The sequence below is a fragment of the Hemiscyllium ocellatum genome, chromosome 21 (assembly GCF_020745735.1).
Source record: "Hemiscyllium ocellatum isolate sHemOce1 chromosome 21, sHemOce1.pat.X.cur, whole genome shotgun sequence".
Classification (NCBI taxonomy): Eukaryota; Metazoa; Chordata; class Chondrichthyes; order Orectolobiformes; family Hemiscylliidae; genus Hemiscyllium; species Hemiscyllium ocellatum.
The window spans coordinates 17,667,961-17,690,785 of NC_083421.1; the positions used below are offsets into that span (position 1 = coordinate 17,667,961).

At 43.2% G+C, this 22,825-nt stretch overlaps 1 protein-coding gene across 6 annotated transcripts in view; it reads right to left on the bottom strand.

Moving 5' to 3' along the window:
• traf2b (Tnf receptor-associated factor 2b) overlaps nucleotides 1-22,825 on the bottom strand; it is a 59,695-nt gene that overhangs the window by 27,409 nt on the left and 9,461 nt on the right. For all 6 annotated transcript variants that reach the window (XM_060841715.1, XM_060841718.1, XM_060841712.1 and 3 more), the window contains 3 exons: nucleotides 15,318-15,396; nucleotides 13,218-13,316; nucleotides 2,314-2,475 (listed from right to left, as the gene is read on the bottom strand). In XM_060841715.1, the coding sequence (XP_060697698.1) occupies nucleotides 2,314-2,475; nucleotides 13,218-13,316; nucleotides 15,318-15,396 (340 nt within the window). The remainder of the gene's footprint in view (nucleotides 1-2,313; nucleotides 2,476-13,217; nucleotides 13,317-15,317; nucleotides 15,397-22,825) is intronic.

A 22,825-nucleotide genomic window follows, 5' to 3' on the forward strand; every position in this document is an offset into this window, starting at 1 on the left:
ACAAGGAGAATGGAAAATAAATGAAGAGAAATGTGGCTGCAATACTACCACATCTACAGTACTGGGCACAGATTTGGTTTCCTCATTTGTAAAAGGTCATAATTGTGTTAGAACCAGTTATTCCGAGACCCTAGGGCCTATCTTCAAAATAAACATGAACAAGTAGGGCTGATACCCAATGAAGTTTCAAAGAATGTGAGGTGACCTTATTAAAACATACAAGATCCTGGGGGACTTGACATGTATGATGTCCTCCCGAAATCTAACATGAGACTAGGACTAGGTTTAAAAACAAAAACTGTTAAGAGAGGTGAGCAGATTCCTTTTCCTCTCATGATCAGCAATGTGTTAAATTATCTTCCCTGCATAACTGTAGAAATTGGATCATTTAATTTATTCATGGCCATGTTAGATAGATTTTTGACAGACAAGGGAATCAAAGATTATTGGGAGTGAGGTAAAGCCAGCAAAGTGTTAAGATCATAACCAGACCAGCCATGATACCCAGACTCACTCTTGCTCTGAAATCCTATTTTCCTAACCCTCTTTGAGCCCCTAACAATTCATACAGCAAGTATAAATGATTTGGAAATTATAAATGTAAGGAGCAGGAAGTAACAGCAGGAGATAAAGATCATTTCAGGGTCACTGGGTAGGATGTGATGCAATATGCCTCGATGCTGTGTCCTTTTTGCTTGCAACATTCTTTCTCATATTGTATATTTCTGACCTCTGTCCATTGTGAAAATCCAGTTTCAGTTTAGCTAATCAGCTGATTATCGGACTTGAGATATTCTTATCAGAGTAGCCTTTAGAGCCATGAGTTCACAAAGCAAGTTACGAAAGCTAATTGCTTCTTTGAACAACTGAACAGAATAGTTCCAACACCCTAAGCAATAACTCCTGGGTGTGTGATCCTTTGTATTTCCTGCCCTTTATCAGACACAACATCATCCGGACTGAGTGGAACAGCAATACACAGTAAAACACTTCCAAATTTCCTCTTTCATTCCATTATTAAAATCCCTTTGGCTTCGTGACAGAATTCTCCTTCTGGGGTGACGAATACATCAATGGGACTACTTTGCCTGTCTGTTGTCTCCTTCAGCTTGCTGTGTGTACCTATGTTTGAACGTTTACTTCAGACCCGGAAGTGAAACAGAAATTACTGGGGAGACGGAGCTAACTATGGTAGAGTTTCTGACACGATGGAGTCTGAGGCCAGTGTCAGATTGCATGCTCAGGAGTCAGAGCAGATGATCAGAAAGAAGATGTGGTACGGCATGTAATGGTGATTAGTGAATTGTTTAATACATCAATCCCCATGGCCAGAGTTGGTGAATGATCAGCTATCCTGAGCATTGGAATACATTCTCTTGAAAGTGACAGCTCTCCTGTATGCTGGCCTTCAGTCAACATTCAGTCTGTTATTGCTCTCATACGGTGAAGGACTGAGACACAGGAAATGACCGGCTGTCAAATATAGAGGTTTGGGTTTCTGAATCATTTATGATCTCACTCGCAATGGCTGCAGCTTGCTGTCTGACAGCAGCGGTCAGATTTGACTGCCTCTTTGCATCTGCTGCAGTAAGGACATTTAAGTCCGCCCTGTCCAACTTCAGCCAGCTCAGTACCCATTACTAAGAATCTGGTGCCAGTTAAGCCATACTGGATCTGTTCCCACTAATTCTAGCTCAACGTCTCTGCATTTGCAATCCAGATACTAAACAACAGAGATCAGTTAATTCGTCAAGACGGAAACTTTCATCAGAGCAGACACCAAGAAGATGCAGAGAATTCACAGCTATATCCATAAGGAGAATAAGTTCATTTGTTGGGATTGGGAACCAACATTAAAAGTATTTTACTTAAGAAACTTAAGTCCAGGTCAGCAAAGGGATTGGCTGCAACTCTGACAAATCAGACTGGCGCAGCTCTACACTGAGCTCACCTACCTGTTGGCTTTGAACACCACAGAATGGATTTGGTCGTCCCAGTGTAAAGGGCAAAGAGTAAATAGCCATGAGGGTGAGATTCCTCTATCTTAAAAGGAGGATGTGAGTGGGACCCATTTAATTACTACCACAGGAAATACACACATTAGTTTAAACAAAACAAACACGCAGCTACTATCTTTCTAACCAACCTGTTCGGTGATGTAACTACACTGCTCTGGAGCAGGTGGGACTGAACCAGGGCCTCCTGGTCCAGGGTAGGGACACTACCATTGCACCACAAGAGGGCCCTTTCGCTGTCTGTTGTCAGCATCAATTACCAATACGTTGTCCTAATGAATGGTCAGAAGATCATCACCTTAATGTCCTTGTGGTGAAACAGTAATTTACAGAATTTGCAGTTGAGGTTCCTTTCGGGGCACTCTCGCTCCAAGTGGCGGGACATGTCGAGTTGGCGTACCATCCTGCTGCACGCTTCACAAGGTGTTAATGTATACTCACATCTTCCCTCGTGGTCAGCCTGCAACATAACAACAGCAATAGATAATGGGGACAGTTAACCAGACTGCAACAACAGGGGAACTAAAAGGTCTGATGTACTGTTTCTTCCATTATGGGTTGACACGCCATCCACATGGTCTTTAGTCATCAATCTCCCTTCCTCCCTCCAACGTGAAGTCAGTCACCATGAATTACCAGAATTGTCACACCCTTCCCCACACTGACCTTTAATACTTCGTTGTGCCGCTCAACAGAAGGTCACATGGGAATCTTCAGCACTCTGCTTTCGGTAGCAACAACCCAAGCAGAATATTCACATCTCAACAGGGTCCCAGCAAGTGGAGGAACATTCAGCAGAATACTCACACAACCTGCCAACCCCCATCCCTTGACCACTCCTCATCCCCCTTAATCTTTTGGTCTGATGTGAGGAACAGTAAATTCACCTTAACATACAAAGCTGCTCTACCACCTGGGATAAAGCTGCTCGTAGATGATGGGAACACTCATATTAAGGCTTAACAGACTTTTAGTTACCTAGGGCATCCTTCCAACTACTTCAGCCATTCTGAAACGAAACAACATAAGAATACAAAAACAATTAACTTCAAAAAAGTACTGGGTTTCACATGGTAACCAACCCAGTGCTATACCTGTCATCGGTGTGTTGAGGAAGATAGCTTAATGGGAGACTTTCACTCTGACCCTGTGGTGTGCCTGCCGTGGGAGTGTTTGCTGGGGACAATGTAGAATGAAGCTTTAATTTCACTTTAAGAGAACACAAGGTGCTTTGTTCTGTATCTAACCTCATCCTTTAGCCATTAATCACTTCCAGCAGCTTTACTTTCAGTTTAACAGAGTAGAGGCAGCTTTACTCTGTACGTAAACCCAAGCTGTCCCTGTCCTGGGAGTGCTATCATTCTGAACTCAAGCACTGGTGTAAATTATTGCAACCATTTCATTTGAACATTCAGATGAAATTTAAAAAACAGAAATGAAATATCACTCTTGAAACCCAATCAGCAGTTCTGTGAGGAAAATCAGCAAATTACATTCAAAAACATATTATTGTTACTATTGGTAGTATCCCCCACAATCAGTAACCCCATTTAGAGCAGCAAATGTTTGGGACTTTCCACTGTCCCGTGCTATTTAAAATGTCAGAGTTGTTGTAGACTCTCAGGGACTTTCCAAACAAGATCTGCCGCACTGATCAAACAAACCACTGAATAAATAGTGGTCTCAGCTGGGTTTGCATAAACTGTTGCTACACTCAGTCTGTGTAACTGCACAGAAACAGAGGCTGGAGCATGAAGCAGTCCAATTCCTATTCCAATAAGGTTTCTGGATTTAAAGCAATGTCAACATTATAACTGGCCTCTGTCAGAATCTTACTCCATTTAGACACAGTCTTCAACTTCCATCAGTCTCTATCAACCAAACACCTGATGTTTACCCAACAGGACCTGCTCTATAACACAAACAGCAGCTCAGTGGGTAGAACTCTGCAGATTGTGCAGAAATCACCTTCTGTAATCTTACTTAACATGTTGTTTTTCTTCCCTCACCTCTAAAAGGTGCTAACCTATTAAAGCTGGGTGTGGTGGTCATACGTTAAACAGCCTAAACACACAAGTTTTTGAAACATGGGAGAACTGCAATTAACCCTGATCTTATTCTAACCTCAAGCCTACAGGAATACTCCCTGAGAGGGACATTGCCAGCTGGAATCCTGCCTTTTCGTTTCCTAATGACAAGCACCAAGAGAAAGAGAAACCAATATCTCCTGTACCTCTGGGCCTCTCATGTTCACCCTTACACACTGCACTCACCTAGTCATAAATACACCCCCAGATAGGTCATCACCCCAACCACTGGGAGATGGCAGCATGGACTCTGAACGAAGGCTCACCTGTGCTGTAGGGTACAATAAGCATGCTCAAACAACAGTCAATGGAAAACCAAAATTAAAACCAGGGTAGCTCAGCGGTTAGCACTGCTGCCTCACAGCACCAGGGACCTGGGTTCGATTCCAGCATCGGGTGACCACTCTATGTGGACTTTGCACATTCTATGTGGGTTTCCTCCGGGTGCTCTGGTTTCCTCCCACAGTCCAAAGATTTAGAGATCAGGTGAATTGGCCATGCTAAACTGCCCATAGGGTTCGGAGTTGCATAAGTTAGGTGCATTAGTCAGGGGTAAATGTAGAGTAATAGGATAGGGGAATGGATCTGGATGGGTTACTCTGCAGACGGTCAGTGTGGACTTGTTGGGCCGAACAGCCTGTTTCCATACTGTAGGGATTCTCTGATCAAGGTGAAGAACTTCCACTTGTTAGATATATAAAGGGAATGAATAACCAAGCCATTCAGATTGAATGGTCTCAGTTTTAATTCAAAATAAGTGCCATTCACTGTTGGTACCACACAATGTCCAATGGAAAAGGCAAATCTGAGTTCAATCATCCATTCAGCACCAGTGCTGACCATTCGATTCCATTATAAATCCATTCCATTTACTATTTGTTGTGTCTTACATGGATCTCTAGTGAACATTCCCATCTGTAAGTAAGAACACTCAATATTCTATCATCCTCGTAACTAAATTCCTCAACCATCCCCAAGTAGTTCTGCACTTTGATAACAATTCTCTTAAGGTGTGATTAAATTCTTTACCATTTATATTTTCACTTTAAACCTCTCTAATCCTTCTTTTCATTTCTGCAGCATCGTTTGCCCTAGCTTTCTCTCATGCCTCCCTCAAAATTCCAGAGAATTTTGAATGTGTTCGCGCCACGCGACAGGCAAATAATCTGTCCCTCATAAGAACTACAATAATCCAACAGAATCCAAAGGTTTGCTTTGGAGTTTCCTGTCAGCTATTTGGTGTCAGATCTCTGATCTTGCCTTCTGACAACGGTCTTTTCTCACAGGCATCATCCATCACTTCCTTGTCTTTACGATTTTCATTATTCTGATTTCCTGCCATTTAACTCTCTCGTTTCTATGTGGCCATTTTTCTATTCTCACGGTGGTTTCTTGCAGTCAAATAACTAGAGAGATGAATTCTACGTAATCATTTGTGCCATGAAGACAGTAAAGTTTCAAGTTCAAACTATTAGTAACAAAAGAATAAACTTGAAACTAAAAAAAACCCACAATAATTGTTATTGACTGTCCCTAGCTACTATCTTAGATTTCATCTTGGTTTGGAAATGAACAGGCATCAATCCCCTCCCAATGGTAATGAATACAGAACTCAAAAATGGAACTCATACTCATCTTACAAGGAAATTAAAATCAGAACAGCAGAACCAACACATTCCCAGAAACCCTGAAGGTTTTATGAAAATGTAAATCATATGGTTATACTTTTACATATCTGTGCAAAACACGGATCCTATAATGAGTTCTCTGGTCACTTACTTCAATGTGAGAATTCTTCCTTCCCTCCAACCTCCAATTCAATTTTCGCTTCCTCTTCAGCTATGACCTGAGTTACTAACTTTACATCTTCTCCATGACAAAGACTACTTCCTATAATCTTCATAACATTGTCCACCACCATTACTCTGTTGCTGAAATCTCTTCCAGATTCAACTCTTCCACTGTCCTGCTCATGAGGTTCCTGGATTCTCGCTCTTAAATTGCAGATCACCCAATGTCTATTTTTAGAATAAAAATCCCTCTTCATGTCCTATTCATCCAGCACCAGACCTCACTAAACAAAGTTAAAAATCACACAACACCTGATGAAGGAGCAACGCTCTGAAAGCTAGTACTTCCAAGTAAACCTGTTGGACAATTACCTGGTGTTGTGTGATTTTTTTTAAACTTTGTCCACCCCAGTCCAACACTTGCACCTCCACATCATTACTGACCAAAAACAACTGTCACTCCCAACTCACAAAGTGTTTAAAACCCTCCTTTTCCAATATCCGCTGAATCTCTAACCTCTTCCAGTCCTGAAAACTCACCCTCCAATCCCCAAGACCAGATGTTCCTGTAGCTCTGACCACTTGTACACCCCACCGTTCTTTTGCTAACAAGGCATCCTGCCCTAGAATTTGATTTTCATACTCCTCCCCCCTCTCATCTTTTAGATCACATCTTTAACCTTAACCAATCTCTCAAATTGCTATAAACTTAGCAACTCTAAGAAAAACACTCTGTGTGCTTCAAGGTCTAGACACTATACAAATGCATCTTAGAATCATAAAATGATACAGGAGGTGGCCATTCAGCCTGTTAGGCCACTTTGATAAAAGCCAGCAACAATTTACTGCTCTCCCATGGACTTACCTTTCCCCTATCACAGATGCTGACTTGATAATGAGATGTGTCACCTTTGATTTTTTTTCATCAATCTCCTTCAATTTGGTGCCTATCCAAGTGGAACTGGTCTCTTCTCACTGACTTCATCAAAACTGTTCAAAATTTGGAACCAATCGAGGAAATCTTCCTTGAACTTCTCTATCCTAAGCAAAGACACATTCTCTCCACACAAGTCCTCCTTCCCTGGGCTCATTCCAGCCAGTTCTACACAACCCTCCAGGGAGGGTGTCAAGACCTTAAAGAGTGGGACGCCCAGAATAGAGCATACAACTCCAGTTAATGGCTAACCCAGGCTTTACCTCTCTATTCTCGAGTCCTCTGTTCATAAAACTGAGGATCCCCACATGGAGGAATGGTGGATGGAGTTGAATCCAAATGCAAGGTGCTGCATTTTGGAAGGTCTAATGCAGGAGGGAAGTAGATTGTAAATGGCAGAACTTTAGAGGTATTACCATTCAAAGGGATCCACAGTTCCCTGAAGGCAGCAACACAAATGGATAAAGTGGTATGGCATATAGCAGACTTACCTTCATCAGTGAGGGCACAGAGTATAAAAATTGGCCAGTCACACTTCAACTGTAGAGAGCTTTGGTTAGGCCACATTCAGAATATTTTACAGTTCTGGTTGCCACATCACCCAGAAGAATGTGGAGACTTTGGAAAGGGTCCAAACACTGTTTAATCAGCAAGTTGCCTGGCTTGCAGGGTATGAGTTATGAGGAGACATTGACCAAACTTGATTTGCTTTCACTTAAACATCAGCGGTTGAGAGGTGACATGATAAGAAGTTTACAAAATTATGACAGGCCCAGATAGAATGGAGAGTTGGAGTCCATGGCAATTACAAGGGGACATACGTTTAAGGTAAAGGTGAGTAATTTTCAAACAGATGTGACTGGCAAATTTTCTTTACACAAAGGGTGGTAAGTGCCTCCAAGGCACAGTCAGAATTCGTGGTAGAAACAGATACAAAAGCAATATTTAAAAAATATCTTGACAGACGTACAAATAACCAATTGTAAGAGGGGTGACGACTGAATAGAGACAAAAAAGGTTTTTAGTTTAGAAAGGTGTAATGCGCTTGATGTGCCAAAGGCTTTGTGCTGTACTGTTCTTTGTTTTTCCCCCACAGCTTTCTCAAACTATCCTTTGAAGATTTGTGTACAGAAACACACAAGTTTCCCTGATCCTGAAGCCCTTGAATAACGTTCTTGTTCATGTTATTTGACAGTTTGTTTATATTGTATTTAGTTTTTATTCCTTGCCTCATTTCAGCCACCAAATGTATCCTTTTATGCTTGTCTGCATTACAATTCACCTTGTGTGTCTGCCCTTTTCACCTGTTTGTCTCTAGCCTTGAAAAACCTGTCGCTCCTTCGTCACTTTGCAAACTTTGGAATTGGGCCCTATATATCCAAAACCAGGAAATTAATACACACTAATAATAGAAATAGATACTCATGCCAAAACAACCATTACTTTCTTTCCCTTCGCTCATTTTAAACCTATGCTGCCAAAGGCCCTTCAATCAAATTTGTTTTTATGTTGTGAACACATTTTTGTACGGTATCTTGCCCAAACATCTTTTGAAAATCCACATGTACACAACTCTAACCACACTGCCCTGAAACAACCTGATCAAGTCAAACAATTTGCTTTTCACAAACCCAGGCTCATTGGCACACGTTAGCCCATACTTCTCTAAAGGCCAATCCGTATTGCCCTGGATTAGAGTTCCACATTACCCACATGATGCTATCTGGTCTGTAGTTTATGGTTAATCCCTGTTTCCTTTTTCAAACAGGGGTCAATCATTTCCAATCCATCTGGCACCAACTCAATATCCAAGGAGAACTGGAAGATTTCAGTCAAGAGTCTCTGGAATTCCCATCTCAGTAACTTAAAATGCATCCCATCTGACTGGTTGGCTTCATTTCGAACACAGCCAACTATTTCATCTCTTTCTATATTTACCCCTTCTGATATCACAACATCTTCACCCTTTACTGAGATAGCATCCGTCTTCACAAGGGAAGAGGACATTGCCATGGTACTTATTTAAGCCCACCAGCAGCCCTCTCCCTCCACAGGAAGATCTCCATTTCTTGTTTCCAAGTCAGCCTCACTTGAACTTTGACAAAAAAACAGTAGCTCAGAAGTCACATTGTAAATGGGGGCCTCAATTCATTTGCAAACGTCTTGCTGAATTAGGGCAGATCAAAACATCCTGCAACAATGGCTACTCTGCTCAGACCATTTCTCCCTGTATATCATACAAACTCAGAGAAGACAGTCACTCTTAGTCCTGAAAAGTGTATAGTCTTCCTCAGATTATCCTGCAAGACATTTCACACTGCCACTATGTATTAGTAACATAACTGGTGGGATGCGATGCCAAGGTGATTTCTATCTATTACACAAATGAGAATTGTGGTATATGAATTTCAGTGCTCATTTGATGCCAGATATGGAGACCATACATCCCAAAGACTGGCAGAATGCAACAGGGCAAAAGTGAGGACTGCAGATGCTGGAAATCAAAGTCTAGATTAGAGTGGTGCTGGAAAAGTACATCAGGTCAGGCAGCATCCGAGGAGTAGGAAAAATCAACATTTCAAGCAAAAGCCCTTCATCAGGACTGAAGGCAGGGAGCCTCAGGGGTGGAGAGATAAATGAGAGGGGGGTGGAGGTGAGGAGCTGGTAGCAAAGAGTACAATAGGTGGATGAGGGTGGGAATGAAGGTGATTGGTCAGAGAGGAGGGTGGAGCGGATAGGTGGGAAGGAAGATTGGCAGGTAGGACAGGTCATGAGGACAGTGCTGAGCTGGAAGATTGGACTGGGATAAGGTGGGAGGAGGGGAAATGAGGAAATTGGTGAAGTCCACATTGATGTTCTGGGGTTGAAGTGTTCCGAAGCAGAAGATGAGGTGTTCTCATCTGAAGATTGGACGCCTTCTCACAGAATGCTTTAGGGAACATCTCCGGGACACCCGCACCAATCAATCCCACAGCCTCATGGCTGAACATTTCAACTCCCCCACCAACTCTCCTGAGGACATGCAAGTCCTGGGCCTCCTCCACCATCGCTCCCTCACCACCTGATGCCTGGAGGAAGAACGGCTCATCTTCTGCCTCGGAATACTTCAACCTCAGGGCATCAATGTGGACTTCACCAGATTCCTCATTTCCACTCCCCCCATCTTACCCCAGTCCAACCTTCAAGATCAGCACCGTCCTCATGATCTGTCCTACCTGCCGATCTTCTTCCCATCTATCTGCTTCCCCCTCTTCTCTGACCTATCACCTTCATCCCCACCCCCATTCACCCATTGTACTCTTTGCTACCTTCTCCCCATCCTCACACCCTCTCATTTATCTCTCCCCACTGGAGGCTCTCTGCCTTCAGTTCTCATGAAGGGCCTTTGCCCGAAACGTCGATTTTCCTACTCCTCGGATGCTGCCTGACCTGCTGTGTTTTTCCAGCACTACTCTAATCTAGACACTGGCAGATTGCAACAGCACACCCCTTCAGCTATTCACAACAAGCAAAGTATTGACCATACCCAACTCGCCTACGTTTGCAAAACATGCAATGTAGTGACCAATGTTTCAGTATGGATGATATTCAATGGATAATCCTGAGTGTGTGAAGAATTACACTACAACCAAGTTAGGATGGTCAGTCAGGCTTGCTGTGTGGCTGTCTCACACGTACTGGATGCAACATAAATTACTATAAATGGCCCTGCTGTTTGCAGATAGAAAGAAAGAACGCATACACACACTGCATCTATTTCAACTTAACAATATAGGTAACAGAGCTGAAAAATGTGTTGCTGGAAAAGCGCAGGTCAGGCAGTATCCAAGGAGCAGGAGAAGGGCTTATGCCCGAAACGTCGATTCCCCTGCTCCTTGGATGCTGCCTGACCTGCTGCGCTTTTCCAGCAACACATTTTTCAGCTCTGATCTCCAGCATCTGCAGTCCTCACTTTCTCCTAATATAGGTAACAGGCCATTTACTGGTTCATTCCTCACAGCAATCCCTGACCAGAATCAACCACAAGGTTTAAAATTTAAACAAAGCCAGATAGTAAACAGTCAATCATCATTAACTGGTACAGTCTCCATAGTAACACATATACCAAACTGAATCCACTCACGAACCAATGAGCATTTGCCTTTTGGGTAGTATAAACATTGATTTTCCCCATGAATTAGTGTTCTTGTGAGTTGTCCTGACAAGTATAAGACAAAATACTTCAAAAAAAGCCTTTTTTCCAGCCCCACACAACCTGACTACCATTATGTTTTTTATAGATTAACATAAAAGGGTTTTCCTTTTAGGTTAGCTATCATGTACTCTCGTTTCCCTTCATATTCCCCATGTTGAACCTTTGCTGTACTTTACAATTAGTTTAGTTCTCTGCTACAAGCCCAACAACTCTGCTCCATATTACTCTTGCCCACTTCTTTTAAATTTTGCAGTTCTTTAAAAAAAAATTCTCCTGATGTAAACCTCCAGAGATGCGACATTTCCAGGATGGGAGGAACATTTCCTTCGTGTGTTGCACAGTGAGTGATTCATGAAAAGGGAAATAGAAGCATAATGTCAACCTAATTCTAACCTTAGCCCAGGTCCAGATTCGCTAACTGAACCAGCAATGGATGATAATGAAAAGAACTGATCATTGACTGCAGGATGACACACCCCTATCTACATCAACAGAGCTGAGGTGATGGAGAGCATCAAGATAACCAACAAAACATCTTGGACCTTACATGTAAATGCGACGTTCAAAAAGGCAGAACAATGCCTCTTCTTCCTCAAGTGGTTCAGGAAATTCAGCACGTCTATAAAGGACCCTCACCAACGTTTACAGATGCACCACAGAAAGCATTCCATCCGGATGCATAATGGCTTAGTCTGGCAACTGCTCTGCCCAGGACCATAAGAAACTACAGAACGTTGTGTGCACAGCTCAGACCATCACGGAAGCCAAACTCCCATCCATGACTCCATTTACATTTTTGTTGCCGCAAAAAGGCTGCTAACATCATCAAAGACCCCTCTCACACGGTAACGCTCTCTTCCATCAGACAGATGATACAGAAGCTTCAACGCACACACCAACAGGTTCAATACAAGCTTATTACCTTCTGTTATTAGACTGCTGAATGGACAGTGTTGGAGCATTTGAACTATAGGGAGAGGCTGAATAGTCATAGAGATACACAGCACGGAAACAGACCCTTTGGTCCAACTCGTCCATGCCAACCAGATATTCTAACCTAATCTAGTCCCATTTGCCAGCACCTGGCCCATATCCCTTTAAACCCTTCGTATTCATATACCCATCCAGATGTCTTTTAAATGTTGTAATTGTACCAGCCTCCACCACCTCCCCTGGCAGCTCAATCCATTAACGCACCACCCGCTGCATGAAAACGTTGGCCCTTAGGTTCCTTTTAAATCTTTCCCCTCTCACCTAAACCTATGCCTTCTAGTTCTGGACTCCCCTACCCTAGGGAAAGACCTTGTTTATTTATCCTCTCCATGCCCCTCATGATTTTGTAAACCTCTATAAAGGTCGCCCTCAGCCTCAGATGCTCCAGCCTGTTCAGCCTCTCCCTATTGTTCAAATCCTCCAACCCTGGCAACATCCTTGTAACTCTTTTCTGAACCTTTTCAAGTTTCACAACATCCTTCCAATAGGAAGACCAGAATTGCATGCAATATTGCAAAAGTGGCCGAACCAATGTCCTGTACAGCTGCAACATAACCTCCCAACTCCTGTTCTTAATTCTCTGACCAATAAAGAAAAGCAAACCAAACGCCTTCTTCACTCTCCTATACCTGCAATTCTACTTTCAAGGAGCTATGAACCTGCACTCAAAGGTCCCTAAGCTGGGGCTGTTTCCCCTGGAGGGTGGTACTTGTATGGAATGAGCTGCCAGAGGATGTGGTGGAGGCTGGTACAATTACAGCATTTAAAAGGCATCTGGATGGGTATATGAATAGGAAGGGTTTAGACGGACATGGGCCGGGTGCTGGCAAATGGGAATGGATTAGGTTAGGATATCTGATTGGCATTGGAAGAGTTGAACCAAATAGTCTGTTTCCATGCTGGACATCTCTATGACTCGATGATCTCTAATTTCAAGTTCAACAATCTTGCTTTGTGTGCCTCATTCTGTGTAAAGCACCCTATAATCTGTATGCCTTTGTTTGCTAAGATTTGCCTGTGCTGCTTGCAAAACAAAACTTTTCACCGTACTCAGGTACACGTGGCAACAATGAGAAGAAACTCTGCTTGACATTCTAACTCCCTGCCAGCTCAGAACAAGGTTTCCAAAAAACAAACAAAGGAACCCCTTCCTTTAATTGTAACTGAAGATTCCTCGCCTTTGTGTTGAATCTTTCTTCTCACCTCATACTCCTTAACAGTGCCTTTCCAGGTACAGCTCTCATTGTTACAAACTGCAGGCAGGTTTTCCACTTCTCTGCGAGCTGCATTGTCGGGGAAAGCCTAAGCAAAGAAAGAAGAATACAAGGGGGAGTTCAGTAACTTGTTCAGGTTACTTTCTCCAGTCAGCTGAGTCAAGACTGATAAAACGGGGAGATCAGTGGCTAAAAGATTATAGGGCACCACTTGACATTTTTTTTCAAACAGATTATTGAATAGGCATAAAAACAAACATACTCATAAACAATGTTCATCTTCCTCATTAATCTTCTTCCATCTCGTGCCACTTAGTGATGAGCACATCTTTCTAATCCCTTGCACAAGTGTTTACCTAGCACTCGAGAAGTAGGTATTCACCCTAATTAATTCATGTTATAATGAGTAGTAGATTTTAATCACTCTTCTGAATTTTCTATTGGATATGTTATATTAAAATTCCCAAACTTTAGGCTCTCAATAGTGGGAAAGAAATCAAGGCAGGTCAGCCAGCAGCCTCCAGGGTATGTGCGAAATCCTGAAACAGCTAAACAGCTTCCAGATGGATCGAACAGGATAGCCTGAACAATGTATCTTAACAACTACATACACAGCAGAATGCACAGCAAGTTTACAAACTGTTGCTGCTGTTACTCAGCTTGATGCCAATATACCACGAAAGCTAAAAATTAACCTGATTTACTTCAAAACTTCTAATCATTCCTCCACACTTCTTCACTCAATGATGGGCCTACTAGTCTACTTCAGTGTAAAAGTAATTTTCCCTTTTGTCAACACACAGTCTTAGCTCAGGTTATTGTCACCAGATTAAAGCTCCTGCTCTCCCATCAACTGAATACAGGAAGACTTGGCTGGGAAGCTGGGGATCAATGCTTTCTGATTCACCCCTTTCCAGGGTCAACACCAGCAACAGGGGAAAAAAAAACAAGGTGTTTTGACAAACCTCTTGATTCTCATTCAAACATTACCCAGAAACAGAGGTAACCCTTGCTCCTAACCATATTCGCTTGGTTACTTTCTCCAAATAACACCTGCTTTCATACAGCAGCTTTCATGTGGAAGCAATATCCCAAGATGCTCAGAGGGCTCCAGTCAGGGAAATGAACGTGGAACCAAAAGGAAGAAAAATCAAGATGATAACTAATAACTTAGGCTAAGATGTCAATCTTAAAAGAGGAAACAGAAGTGAAAAGATGGAAAGGAGAGAATTTCAAAATAGGAAGTGAAGGTATAGCAGCGAACAGAGTGGTGAATGGTCAGGTGGTTAGACTGGGAATAGTCAGCGAGAATCAGAGGAAACTAGAGTTTTAGGACAGGACCCTGTAGGAATTCAGGTGATTATAGAGACAAATATATTCCTGAACTGAGGAGAAAATAGTCCTAAATGATGTCACAGACCAACATTATGTACAGCCAGTTTGCTCCATATTGATCTTTACAAAAAAAGAGAAAATTCTAAATCGGAAATGCAAAAAGAACTGTTTTACAGAAAACTGATCAGTTTGCAGAGCAGAATTTCAACCCAAGTGGAAACTTATCAACTTTGAGATTCAGGGTAATGAAAGATGCATTGAGGGAATAATGTCAATAATAAAAATCAATTCCAGCCTCGGGTGACTGTCTGTGTGAAGTTTGCACATTCTCCCAGTGTCTTACGTGGGTTTCCTCCGGGTGCTCCGGTTTACTTCCACAATCCAAAGCTGTGCAGGTCAGGTGAATTGGCCATGCTAAATTGTCCATAGTGTTAGATCAATTAGTCAGAGGGAAATGGGTCTGGGTGGGTTACTCTTCGGAGGGTCAGTGTGGACTGGTTGGGCCGTAGGGCCTGTTTCCACACTGTAGGGAATCTAATCTAATCTAATGTTGACACATCAGCTGGACGGGCTTCTCCTCAATCTGTTACTATCGCACTGTACTCTCCATTACCCAGTCCATTGTATTGAAGACTCATTCTCTGAGACAGACTGGGACACCCATGCAGAATGTTGTCCATAATCCTAGGTTTTCTAGCAACTCTTCAAATGTTTATTGTTTGCAGCATTCAAATCTTGGTGGATCGTTACTTACTGAGCTGGCATCCAGAACAGACAACGGTTCTTCATAAATGTCTTCTTGGATGCAGGCTGCACATTTTTGTGAGCCAGTACTGGAAAAGAAAACACAGAAATCAACAATCCCAATAAAGCAGCATCAGGATTCCTTCTCCCCACCAATAATTCCCCTTTGCCTGGAAATACTGGCTCCTGCTGCCTCGTTCTTTTACATCAGCTGTTGTTCAGGGGCAGTCGAAGGAGTCGCTCTGGCACTTTAGAAAACCTTGCACGCAGTCGGTGCAGAAGAACATGGAACAGCCTAATACTACACCCGAGAATGTGACACAAAGCCAGTCTTCAACAACAGCATCTGTATAGCACCTTTCGGCTAAATGTCCCAAAACACTTTGCACAAGTCTTATCAAACCCAATTCGATAGAGCCACCTGAAAAGTTAGGACAGGTGATCAACGGGGTGGTCACACAGGTAGGGAGTAGGGTGAGAATTCAGAGCTTACCATCATGAAGTGGCAATTAGATTAGATTAGATTAGATTAGATTACTTACAGTGTGGAAACAGGCCCTTTGGCCCAACAAGTCCACACCGACCCGCCGAAGCGCAACCCACCCATACCCCTACATTTACCCCTTACCTAACACTACGGGCAATTTAGCATGGCCAATTCACCTGACCCGCACATTTTTGGACTGTGGGAGGAAACCGGAGCACCCAGAGGAAACCCACGCAGACACGGGGAGAATGTGCAAACTCCACACAGTCAGTCGCCTGAGTCGGGAATTGAACCCGGGTCTCAGGGGCTGTGAGACAGCAGTGCTAACCACTGTGCCACCGTGCCGCAATGTCACAGGTCTGGGAATCCAGGGTTCGAAACCCCCAGAGCAGGCAGCGAAATTTAAACTTAAAATTTGGAATTTAAAAACTAGCTTAACGGCGAGCACGAACCGACGGTCAACCGTTGCAAACTTAAAGAAACCTGCCATCCTTACCTGCTCTGGCCTACCCAGAGTCACCCAGCGTGGAAACAGGCTCTTCAGTCCAACCAATCCATGCAGAACATAATCCCAAACTAAACTAGTCCCACCTGCCTGCTCCTGGCCCATTTCCCTCAAAGCCTTTCCTACTCCTGTAGTTATCCAAGGGTCTTTTAAACGTTGTAATTGCGCCCGTATCCAGCACTTCCCTGGAAGGTTCATTCCACATGTGAGCCACCGATTGTTAAAAAAAGAGTCCCTCTCCCCTTCCCAGTCTTTTTTAAATCTCTCTCCTCTCATCTTAAAATGTGCCCCCTAGTCTTGAAATCCCCTAATCTAGGGAAAAGGCACCGACCATTAAATCTATCAATACACTTATGATTTTATAAACCTCTATAAGGTCACCTCTCAACCTGCTCCATGTTAACTCCAGACCCACAGCTGTCACTGACTCTGAATAATGAGGAACGTCCAATAAATTCTGGCCTTGCCAATGATGCCCACATCCCATGAACAAAAACTTTAAAAATCAATAATGGTACAACCGACAACAGTGGAACAATGCAAAATAAACATGCAAAAAATGCCCAGAGTCAGAGATGCTCAGAGAGGAGTTTAGTTTGGGAACATGGTTGATGTAGACGAGTTGGATCGAAAGATCTGTTTTCATACTGCCTGACTCTATGACTGGAGACAGCGTTCCTTATAAAATGATCAGCCATGACGTAAAGAACATGGTGCATCAGAACAAACAAATTCAGATGCAAACAATATTCCCTTTAAGCTGTGGTTACAGGGACTACAGACTCCTATAAGCTTGAGCAACACAGCCAACAGATAGGGTTATAAGAATCCACAAGTGGAGAGGGGTGAGGCTATGAAGGAATTTGGGAACAAGGATAAATGACTTTAGATTCATGAACATTGGGGTAATGGGTGTCAAGAACTTAGTGAGAGAAAATCAATGTTGCAGAGTGTTGGCCGAGTTCAAGATTATTTTCAAAAGATTCTATGTTCAGTAACAGCTTTTTTTGTGCAAATAAGGACATGTGCAAAGGAAAGAGGGAGGAAACAAAAGCATGTCATACACAGGGGGGTGTAGCTCACTGATAGATGCAGTTAGACAAATCACAGGACAGCTACCAAATTATCAGGTACTCTCTCACTGAAGCACCCTCACCAATAAAAGAACCCATTCCGAGCACACCCAAGAGACATCAGACCACTTCTCCACAACAGAAAATACCCACACATTTCCCACAACAAAAGTACATAAATCATAGGTGTGCCCACCCTACACACCGCCCCTTCCAAAAACAATCTCTTCCCCCACTTCCCTTCATTAAAACACATCGGTCATGAGTACTTGTGCTTGTCAAACCCCGCTCCAATCACATAAATACCCTCCTCTTCAATATAGACCATCTACCTAACATATCCTTGAGCCTCCATGCAAATATTACTTTGCAATACTCTGAAATGCTTTAGGATTTACTGAAGGTGCCCCTTAAGTTATTGTTGAGGATTTCACATGAGTTAGCAGCTCTAACATTGCCCAACCGTAACACACTGCAACTTTGGAAACTGCAGGAGCACTTCGACAGGATTAGTCATCTGTGCTTTCTAATAATGATAACTTTAAATCTGCGCATTACTGAAATCGGTACTTTCATTTTTGTTCTTTCAACAGAACAGCAATCTTGAGTGTTGACAGCTTGTGTTTGATCAATGGCCCAATCTTATTGGAGTTCAATATTTGTTTCAGTAAAATGCTTAATGTATACTCTCACAATGCAATTACAGGTACATTTTGCTTATATTCATCACGATGCAGTAACCAAAGCAGCAAAGCATTCATAGTTTTGAGTTCATGATCAAAAAGAGTAGTCTGCTTTATATCTGATCATCTCACCAAACATCTCAAAGAAGGAAACAGAGTAGGAAGTGTAAAGGCTTTGGGAAGGGGACTTGGTGCAACTTAAGACATGGGGATGTTTAAAATGCCTGAGGCTTATGGAAGGTATTACTAATATCCTAACCAGCTGCACCGAGATTTCCAATTAGTCACAGGCACCTAATGGTCTACAATGGCAAAGTATCACCCTGCAGAGTAATTTTGAAAGCAGCAGATTATCTATTGTTCAAGTCCATTGCGGTTCACATTTATGGTTGTCCTTCAAAGTCAAACAGAGACGTAATGCTGGAGACAGAGGCATGGTCAATCAACTAAATGAGTATTTAGCAAGGAAAATAATTTCAAACTTATGGTAAATGGATATTATTAGATAATTAATAAGATTAAAAATACATGACGATTTGGTAATACAGACATTGAGTGCTTCTGAACAAAAGGTATTTTGTCAAGCTTTTCATCGTATACTCACCAGGACAATGTCGAAGAATTAAAAGAGGGAGCTGCTAACTCATGTGAAATCCTCAACAATAACTTAAGGGGCACCTTCAGTAAATCCTAAAGCATTTCAGAGTATTGCAAAGTAATATTTGCATGGAGGCTCAAGGATATGTTAGGTAGATGGTCTATATTGAAGAGGAGGGTATTTATGTGATTGGAGCGGGGTTTGACAAGCACAAGTACTCATGACCGATGTGTTTTAATGAAGGGAAGTGGGGGAAGAGATTGTTTTTGGAAGGGGCGGTGTGTAGGGGGAATTAAAAGGAACTGCGGTCATGCTTATTTTTTCCCCAGCACCCATGGTGTGTGTGTGCAGGTGTGAGACACAGTGAAAGACACAAGGTGCACGAATCTTTATTCGGTTTCCACCACCAGGAAGAAAGGAAACACCCGAGTGGCCAGTGACAAGCAGTGCCCTTCACATCAAAGGGCAATGCTGTGTGATCAAACAGTGAAGGGGAGGGCAGGGATTAAATCAAAATAAAACTTCACTCGTGATCGAAAGTTTCCAGAAAGAAGACTTGGCTCAACAGACACCCGGAGTGAACAAACTCCTTGCTTGATTTGGAATACAAGGAACTAAGCTTCAGTGAGCCTGACATAATTTGAACGCACAACAGTCTGATCTAGAGTTAGACGCGCTACTGTTGTGCCACAGGCCCACAGGGCCAGCGGTTTTATACTGAATGACAAGAGCATGCTATTGGTTGGCAAGTGAACTATGACTGAAAGATGTTGCCTGGGAAATGCACCAATGGATGATGCCTGACATTTAATTGCCAAATTTAAATTTAACCCAGGCTGGATGACTCTGATTGGTCAAGATATGAAATATCATACCTGAAATGAAATAAAATGAGGAATAAGATAAAAACAAAGAGGTGCTCGAATGTTTGGCTGTATTTAAAGTGCATCAGTCACCCAGGCCAGGAAGAATATGCTTCAAAATTGTGGAAGAACTTTCCAAGCCTCCTGTAATACAGGAGTGATGGCCTAGCATTACAGTTTTGATGATGTCACATCCTGGCTCATGGCAAACAGGGAGAACTATAATCCCAGCAACACCAGGTGAAGTAGCATTTCACCTGTACCTCCTCTAATTAGCTGCACCCAATATGGCCGACTCTACATAGAGAAGCCAAACACAGACAGGGTGACTACTTTGCAGGACACCTCTGTTCCGTGCACAAGCATGACCCTGACCTCCTGATCATCTTATCACAGCATTCTGCTCACATGCCACTTGTCTGTCCTTGGCATTCTGCAATGTTCCAGCGAATCACAACACAAACTGGAGGAGCAACATCTCATCTTCAGACTAGGCACTTTACAACCTTCTGGACTTAATATGGAGTTCAACATCTTCAGATTGTGAACCCACTGCCGTTTCTTCCCTTCATTTTAGCTTTACTTGTTGTATTCTCTGTCACCACGTATTCTCTCTCCTACTCCCACTCAAGCTGTTCTTTCCAATTTAACACTGAGACTCACCATTGTCCTGCCATTCCCACAGTCCGATCACTTAATCTGCACTGTCAGCACCCTTCCTCCCCCAGCACTCCACCCACACACTATCGCACAAATGCTGCCCCCTCCGCACCATGTCAGCTCTGATGAACAGTTATGTGGACTTGAAACATTAGCTTGCTTTCTCTCTCTCTCTCTCTCTCTCTCTCTTTCCACTGATGCCTGACCCACTGTGATACCCAGCATTTTTTGTTGTCAGTACAGATTCCAAGATCTGCAGTAATTTGTACCTGCTAATCTAAACATTCCCATTAGCCTCCTACCCCCAAACCAATAGGTTACCTCCAGGTACACATGCTCTCAATTTTGAGTTCAAAGTCTCTTATAAGAACTTCTAGAATGCCTCCTGGAAGTTCATATAAATAACATTCATGCATACAGGTATTCCTTTACTAATCATGTTAATCACTCTACCAAAAAATTCAACTGGCTTCTCTGAATAATAGTTAACACTTTACAATCTATACTAGTTCTATGTTGAGGGAATTGTGCTTCTCTAAACATTCAGGTACTTCATCTACAGTGATTTAATGGGATAGGCACGGTAAATGCAGGTACGATGCTTCCTCTGGCTTTGCGGGGGGGGGGAACTCAAGGGACATGGGTTCAAATAACCACTTAGTGCAGAGACGAGGAGAAATTATTTTCCTCATTGATGTGAATCTTTGGAATTCTCTCTCACAGAGAACTGAATTCTGAGGATGTTTAATGTGGAGATTGATTCACTTCAAATTACTGTGGCATACAGGGTTATGGTGATCAGATTAAATGGCAGGCTAACTTGACGGGCTAAATGGCCTACAATTTTCAATTCAAAATTGTTTTGGAAGATTTCTGACACATCAATACTTTACTCCCCTTTATCCGTGTTCTGCCTAGAGACAGTCTTGGATTGTTTTCCGATGTCTCAATGGACAGAAAAACTGCAGATGCTGGAATCCAAGGCAGGCAAGCAGGAGGCTGGAAGAACACAGCAAAGCCAGGCAACATCAGGAGGTGGAGAAGTCAACATTTCAGGTATAACCCTTCTTCAGAACTGGGGGTGGGTGTAAGGGGAGCTGCAGATAAAGGGGGTGGGGAGGCTGGATGGTGAAGTGGGGATAGGTGAAGACAGGTAGAAAGTACTAGCTGGTTGCTCAATGGAAGGAAAGAATCCGGTTGGTGGCAGGGAGGGGTTGAGAAGAGAGGGGGAGGGGTTGGGAAGGGAGGGGGAGGGGTTGGGAAGGGAGTGGGAGGGGCTGTGAAGGAAGGTTGTTTGAAATTGGAGAACTCAATGATGAGTCCTCTGGGCTGTAGGCTGCCCAATCAGAAGATGAGGTGTTGTTACTCCAATTTGCGGTTTGGTTCGATGTGGCAATGGAGGAGACCAAGGATGGTCATGTCGGAAAGGGAGTGGTAGGGAAATTAAAATGACGGTGACCGGGAGGTTCGGCGGGCCCGGTTGCGATGCTCGGCGAACCATTCCCGAAGTTTACGTTCGGTCTCCCTGATGTAGAGAAGACCGCATCAGGTACAGTAAACGAGGTTGGAAGAGAGGCAGGTGAACCTCTGTCTCACCTGGAAGGACTGCTTGAGGTCCTGGATGGAGGTGAGGGGGCTGGGGTACTGGCAGGTTTTGCATCTTTTCTGGTTGCAGGGGAAGTACCCAGGGGGGGTTTGGATGTGGGGGTGGGGGGTGTCAAATGGGAGAGTGGTGCGAACCAAGACCTGTCAAATGGAATGGTCCTTGCAGAAGGCAGAGGAGTGGGAGGGGAAGATTTTCTTGGTGGTGGGGTCTAGTTGCAGTTGGCAGAAGTGTTTAAGGATAATGCATTGGATGCGGAGATTGGTAGGTTGGACAAAAGGAGTCTCTGTCTTTATTGCATTGAAGATGGGGACTTAGAGCAATGGAACGGGAAATGGAGGTGGTGCTGCGGAGGGCTGTCTGGATGACAGAGGGAGGAAAGGCACGTTGTTTGAAATAGGTGGACATCTGGGATGTTCACAAGTGGAATGTCTCTTCATCCAAGCAGGTGCAGCGGAAGCTGAGGAATTTGGAGAACGGATGAAGGTCTCGCAGAATACCGGGTGGAAAGGGGATGTAGTCTGAGCAGACGCGGCGGAGATGGAGGAATTGGAAGATCCGAGTTTGGCAGTTTTTGTCAGTGATGTTTCACCATGGCCTCGCTCTCAGAACCAAAGCAAGGAGACAGGCCCCGAATCTACCTCAACTGGGACAGCAACAGAACCTGTGGTGTTGGTGCTAATCTGAACCATATTAGCGTTCCCTCCAAGCTGTGTGGTCTCGCAGCAACCAGAGTCTCCATTTAACCTAGACTTTCTAAATTAACAAATGTGCACGGCCAGGCAAAAATAAAAGGGCTATACATGTTTAAAGAAAAGTTAACATTGGTCCTGGACTTTGTCTTAAATCTTACATTTTCCTCCATTTTTCTTTCTTTCGGTCAACCTGTTTAGCTTCTGCTCTCAATTTATGTCTTTTCATTGTATCTGCATTTAACCTCAACCTCTACGATGGGTAATTAGCACCACCCTATGGAAGAGACCCATGCTATTCACCTTATCCAGGCCCCTCATGAGTTTAGTAACTTCTATAAGGTCAGTTAGAGG